This window comes from Anarrhichthys ocellatus, unplaced genomic scaffold (assembly GCF_004355925.1).
Source record: "Anarrhichthys ocellatus isolate YVR2014 unplaced genomic scaffold, GSC_Weel_1.0 scaffold12, whole genome shotgun sequence".
In the NCBI taxonomy this organism is placed as follows: Eukaryota; Metazoa; Chordata; class Actinopteri; order Perciformes; family Anarhichadidae; genus Anarrhichthys; species Anarrhichthys ocellatus.
This window is the reverse complement of record NW_022280042.1, coordinates 9,764,001-9,770,259: the sequence shown is the minus strand read 5'-3', so window position 1 is coordinate 9,770,259 and position 6,259 is coordinate 9,764,001. Positions and strand designations below refer to the sequence as shown.

Genomic DNA, 6,259 nt, shown 5'->3' with positions numbered 1-6,259 from the left:
ACCAGGCGACCTGCAGCTTGATAAGAATACATGTGGCAGTCCATAACAGTTATGGACAGTTATGGACTGCGACAGGAAGTGCTGTTAGTCAGGCGTTTGGCAGGAGGAAGTTAGGAGAGAGTGCTGGTTGAAAACATTTGGGAAATTGATATTAGTATACGTTAACAGTTCAAGTTAAATTGGGGCTTGTGGTCCAACAATGACACGGATTACTGTTTGTTAAATATATAGTTGTGTGAGGTACTTATCCATGGTTAGTAGATGGCAGTTTAAATTAAAATTGGCAATAAATAAATACAATTAGACTCTCAAAATATATAAGCATAAAAAAATACACATACAGATAAACAGTAATTCAGTTATATTTAAAAATAAATAAATTGCATTGTAAATCGATCAAATTAAATATTCAGTGATATAGTTTGTTAAATACGGGACAATAAATACAGTCTACTTATCCTTCCTTGCTCCCAAAAACAATAAAAAATATATTATATATTTTTTATGATATATATGTGTATTTGAAATATATACATATTTTATTGTATATTTTTATAATATATATATATTTATTTAAAAATATATATTTTATGTTTTGGTTTTTTTGTGGACCGGAAAGCCCCTTTAACTCGCGCATGCGCAGCGGGCGGAGTCTGCGGAAGTCCTGACGGAGAGCTCTTTTGTTTTGGCCGCTGAGACTCGACAGTGTAGTTTCATTCACCTGGTTAAATCGTTTTTTATCTGCACTACTTTCGGTGAGTACTCGTATTGTCACCTTCTCGCTGCTGTATCGCAGCTCAACCTCGTCGCGTAGACGCTAAAATGTCGTTTTGGGAACTGTAAAATAACGTTTTTGGGGGAATGTTAGCTTAGCGTTAGCCGCATTGTGGCTAAGCGGCGCATGGTGAGGCCCAGAGCTAACCGATGCTAATGCTACATTTAGCCAGCTGTAGAGTGGCGAATCCTTGATGATATATCTTGTCCTCCACCCCTCACAGATTCACAGAAACACTGCTGATGGAGGTTTTATTTCTGCAGCATGTTTGATTTATTTAAACTAAAAACACAATAGCTCCATTGTACCACCTCGAGCTGTCTTTTGTCTGTTTTGTCTTCATTTCCGCGTGAGTTGGACATTTTTAAAACCCTCTAATCTGGCCCTGATGACTCAATCAAATGCAAAATAAATTCCATATTGTATAAAGATGGAGATAAAATATTCTGCATATTCCCCAAAAAATCCCAAAAATAAATAGTCTCAAAAAATATATATTTAACATTTAAATATAGATTACAACTATATTTAATGTATTCATTAGAAGGCTGATTAAATTCCATAATAACTGGTAGTTTTTACACATGTACAACATATGTCATATATATTATTTACTTATTGGTTTATTTGTTAAGGGACAGTGCACATTAATAAAGAAAGAGGCTATTTTTCACCTGTATGTTACAAAGTCAACCTAAAAACAGAATATAAGATTAAATGTACAAAGTTATGCAACATTATACTGCACTGTCAAGTACTTCAAAGAGCATATACACTACATATACTTCTATTTGTCTTCAGGCTTTAACGTTTAAACTTGTGTAAGAATAATTTACAGTCGTGATCTCATGACATGGAGCTCAACCAAGTTACACCCACAGCTGGCATAACTGAAGGGAGCGCTGTGTATTGTTCACTCGTGTGTAAACATCTGTAATTAAACATCTGTCCTTCAGAGTGTCTTTTATGAGTAATCAAAAGCAGCAAAAGCCGACGCTAACTGGCCAGCGGTTCAAAACGAGGAAAAGAGGTTTGTGCTGTTTGTCGTGTTTGTCGTCGTATTATTCCTGGAACGTGTTTGTTGTTTACTGATCCAACACCTGCGTCCTGTGCTCCACAGATGAAAAGGAGAGATTTGACCCTACTCAGTTTCAAGAAAGTATCGTACAAGGCTTGAATCAAAGTGGCTCTGATTTGGAAGCGGTCGCTAAGTTCCTCGATGGCACTGGTGGCAAGCTTGACTACCGGCGGTATGCAGAGACGCTCTTTGACATCCTGGTGGCCGGCGGCATGCTGGGTGAGTTAAGAGATGCGTTGTTTACGTGTGCATTCAAGTCTCGAGTTTGCCTGTAAATAAATAGATATTAACACTGTTTTGCTTATGAATAATATTCATATAAATACGATGTAGTTATTGAAGCATGCCGCTGCTGTTTTCTTTCTGCTGATATGGTGGTTTCTCTCTCTCCTGCAGCCCCGGGTGGGACTCTATCCGACGACATGACCCGCACTGAGTTCTGCCTCTTTACGGCACCAGAAGACCTGGACACCATGCAAGCATATGCTCAGGTAGAAAGCACGAGGACTCCTTTTTACAAGACGTTTGTTTTCATGCATGCGTTCAAGGACAGAATTAACTTTTATGTGTCTTTTTCACACCAAAAAACAGGTTTTTAACAAGCTAATCAGGCGTTACAAGTACCTGGAGAAGGGGTTCGAAGAGGAGATCAAGAAGGTGAGTGTCTGTAGTTTGTTTTTGAAAGTGTTAATGAATCTATAAAGCAGATTGTTTCCAGCTGTAAAAGAGAAAAGTTGAAGCTAAAGCCACACCTGCAGGGTTGTAAACAGTCTTGTCTTTCTGTGCTCTGTAGTTGCTGCTGTTTCTAAAAGGGTTCACAGAGTCCGAGCGCAACAAGCTGGCCATGCTTACCGGCATCCTGCTGGCCAACGGCAACATATCAGCCTCCATCCTTAACAGCCTCTACAATGAGAACCTCGTCAAGGAGGGTGAGGAGACTGCTTCCTTCTCTTTAGGTCCTCCACAAAATGTTTGTTCTGGCTCCGCAGTCGGCACGAGAGCCTCTGTGTTCAGTGAGAGTGACACGACGTGTCTCGTTTTTCTTTAGGAGTGTCTGCAGCGTTCGCTGTCAAGCTCTTCAAGTCGTGGATCCACGAGAAGGACATCAACTCTGTGGCTGGCAGTCTCCGCAAAGTCGGCATGGACAACAGGCTGATGGTAAAGCAACTGTCCTGCACAAAATGTCACATGTGTTTTATTTTTGTGTCGGTTTCCTCTACTTTTAACTATTCACCTAAAAATATCTCTGCCCCCGCAGGAGCTCTTTCCTGCCAACAAACGGAGCTGCGAGCATTTTTCTAAGTACTTCACCGACGCCGGGCTGAAGGAGCTGTCCGACTTCGCCCGCAACCAGCAATCCATCGGCGCCCGCAAGGAGCTGCAGAAGGAGCTGCAGGAGCAGATGTCCCGCGGTGACCCTCAGAAGGAGGTGAAACTGACCACTTCCTCTTGTCTGCAAGCCCAGTTTAAAGTGTCGTTCTGAGTGTTATTATCGTGTTAAATGTCTCAGTTGGTGAAGGTGTGAATGTCATTGTTCCTGTTTGGTAACAGCGTTTTGTGTTTTACAAACTTCCTCATTATTAACACATTTGTCAGCGTTCAGACGAGGTCATCGCTGCCCAAACTGCATCGTTTGTAAATGACACGGCAGCTCTTAACTCCGGCCCTCTGTGGGTTTTAATAACTTAAGTCCGTTTCTATTTCCCCCTTTTTGACTGAAGTGACATTCAGAGACTTTAACTCAGCGCTGTTTTCCTCCCCGTTGGTTCAGATTATCATCTTCACCAAAGAGGAGATGAAGAAGTCCAACCTCTCGGAGCAGGCCATGATCAGCATCATCTGGACCAGCGTGATGAGCTCCGTGGAGTGGAACAAGAAGGAGGAGCTGGTGACCGAACAAGCCATCAAACTCTTGAAGGTAAACCACACCGCTGGGGTCCTGGAAGTCCTTGAAATGCTCTGGATACAGATAAATAAAGCACATAAAGTTTATGGAGTACAATGATGTTTAATCGAGGAATAAAGTGACTGAATTTCAGAGGAGCTTTCACGGTATGAAACTTGTTTTATTTTGGCGGGTTCCACCCTGACGTGGTAGAGCTCAGTGCTCGTGTGAAGTTAACTGTTGCTGTGATTCTCACGGAAGGTGTGAAAGCAGCAGAACTCTGTAAAGTACAGCAGGAGGAACGACGACACGCTTTGTAACTTTCTCTCCGCAGCAATACAGCCTTCTTCTGAAAGCCTTCACCTCCCAAGGTCTGTCCGAGCTCAGCCTGCTGCTGAAGATCCAGGAGTACTGCTACGACAACATCCACTTCATGAAGGCCTTCCAGAAGATCGTGGTGCTCCTCTACAAAGGTCTGTGTCCCGATAACCTAACCGCTCTGTTTTAGGATCACCGTTAATAACTAAACGTGTTGAATGTTTGCCGTTTTCTCCTCCTCACAGCCGACGTGCTGAGCGAGGAGGCCATACTGAAGTGGTACACCGACACACACATGGCCAAGGGGAAGAGCGTCTTCCTCGAGCAGATGAAGAAGTTCGTGGAGTGGCTGAAGAACGCCGAGGAAGGTAAGACGATGAATAACAACACCCTGATGCAATAAAGCCGTTTAACAGCAGATAGTAAAGCTTTAATCGAGCTGCGACGTCTTTAACTTTACAAATACTTAGATTAGATTATTCTTTATTTCATTTAAAAGCTAGTTCGATAGTTTATTCTTTGCTCGAGTACGTTAATAAGAGACGAGGGATTAAAAAACAAAACATGGAGAAAAATCCACTCTGGAACTGTACGTTTGCCATAAATGCAAATCATAATTAGGAATATGTAATTAAGAAATGCATGGTCTTCACATTGAACACTAATTAGGATGTTAATGCAACACGTTAACGAAGGATTGATGTGATTCCTCTCTGCAGAGTCTGAGTCTGAGGAAGAGGAGACGGACTAAAGCCTCCGACGCCAGACGAGCTCTTTTCTTCTTCTCAAAGATAGCAGCAGGAGCTTCTTTTCCTTTTACCTCCTGTTTCTTCTTCCACACACACACACACACACACACACGCACGCGCTTCCACCACTCTGAAAACTAAACTAAATTTCTAAAGTCCTGATTCGTAAAACGTTTAGTCGTCGTGCCTCACAGTGGAAGCAGAAAGCGATGAATACTCCGCTCCTTCGTTATTATATTTTGGGTGTTATTGTTGTACTTCCTCTGTAGTTTGGATACGAAACATTCCACGTGACGTCGACGGCCGCTGTTCGTACGATCCACGACGGCGATTTGGACTTTGCGTTCTTTCGCTGACGAAACTGCGATTTTTACCAACGTTTTTCTTTTACTTCTTCTTCTCCCCTTTTTGACTTTTGCCCGGCTCATGGTTTGGCTGCAGTTGGGTCCTAAACTCCGCCTTCTTTCTTGACTTTCAGGGTATTTACCTGTTCCACGTGTCAGAAACAATGCATCGCCAGCTAACTGGTTATTATTGGTTTCTACTTTCTTCAATCTGATATGAACCGACTTTTTTTTATGAAAATAAAAATGATTGAAATGCTTCCACTATGTTCTTCTGTTTTTAATGTATCTATTATTCATTGTTGTCATAATTATGACTTTAAATGTTTGTTATTGGCCATAAGTTGCTTCTTAAACTTTGTAGGAATGTGATGAGTCGGCAGTTTTAAACATTTAATTCTGTTAGAACTCTTTATTTTATATCGCCATCGGTCTAAAATCACCTGTAGCTGTTAAAGTGTTCGTTGACATAAAGTAGAAACATTTTGAATCTTTGCAGACAGAAAACAAAAAGACGCTTTGATATTATTCTCATTTTTATTTGTATTGTACAAAAATACATTTCTCTTCAAGCAGCTTCAGTACTTGCGTTGTGCAAAGGACACAAGCGTCCTGTATTCAAGTACACGTTTATACAGTCATGTTACACATTAGGTTAGAGGTAGGCCTTCATATTTCATTTTTAAAACATCGGTCTGAGGTAGTGTGCAACGTTTCCATCCGTATGTGCTGTATCATAAATATCAAGGGATCCCGCATGTAGAAGGTTTATAGAGTCTCCAGATTAGTGCAGAAGGCAACCCGATGCACTTTACCAAATGTCAAAAGTGAGTGTGCAACAATGCAAAAGTAAACATTTCACCACGCTGCAAATGTCTGAAACAGCTGAGAGACAAAGAGGTGAAGTAGTGTCCCGTTCACTTTGAGGATTTCCTAATTGGGCAAAGCTTTAAGGCTAACAAAGCGTCGCTGAAACCTGAAATTTTAGTTATTTATAAGGTTTTGTAAGATGATTGATTTCCACCTCTGTATTCAAGCAGTAATAATTAGGATTTAAAACTATTTGGATTGTTTAAAGAAGTAAATATCAGGTCCAATAAAATGAATTAA

The 6,259-nt window shown here is 41.1% G+C and overlaps 1 protein-coding gene across 3 annotated transcripts; it reads left to right on the top strand.

Moving 5' to 3' along the window:
- Positions 1 to 650: 650 nt before the first annotated feature.
- On the top strand, positions 651 to 5,413 carry bzw1a (basic leucine zipper and W2 domains 1a). Of its 3 annotated transcripts, XM_031852240.1 has the most exons (12): positions 653 to 755; positions 1,732 to 1,805; positions 1,896 to 2,072; positions 2,250 to 2,344; positions 2,445 to 2,510; positions 2,647 to 2,782; positions 2,902 to 3,011; positions 3,112 to 3,282; positions 3,625 to 3,771; positions 4,073 to 4,211; positions 4,302 to 4,424; positions 4,776 to 5,413. In XM_031852240.1, exons 2-12 carry the CDS (start codon positions 1,742 to 1,744, stop codon positions 4,805 to 4,807), a joined length of 1,260 nt encoding a protein of 419 aa, XP_031708100.1. In that variant the 5' UTR covers positions 653 to 755; positions 1,732 to 1,741; the 3' UTR covers positions 4,808 to 5,413. The 3 variants fall into 3 exon arrangements, with proteins under 3 accessions (XP_031708101.1, XP_031708100.1, XP_031708103.1); XM_031852241.1 differs by having other exon boundaries at positions 651 to 1,805; XM_031852243.1 differs by lacking the exons at positions 653 to 755; positions 1,732 to 1,805; positions 1,896 to 2,072 and having other exon boundaries at positions 2,255 to 2,346; positions 2,446 to 2,510.
- Positions 5,414 to 6,259: the final 846 nt, after the last annotated feature.

What these genes read in the sequence shown, in the direction of transcription:
- bzw1a (XM_031852241.1), top strand. Translation starts at nt 1,742, where the DNA reads ATGAGTAATCAAAAGCAGCAAAAGCCGACGCTAACTGGCCAGCGGTTC. An exon ending in GCATGGACAACAGGCTGATG is followed by an intron (nt 3,012 to 3,111) that starts GTAAAGCAACTG and finishes CTGCCCCCGCAG; the next exon opens with GAGCTCTTTCCTGCCAACAA. An exon ending in GCGGTGACCCTCAGAAGGAG is followed by an intron (nt 3,283 to 3,624) that starts GTGAAACTGACC and finishes CCGTTGGTTCAG; the next exon opens with ATTATCATCTTCACCAAAGA.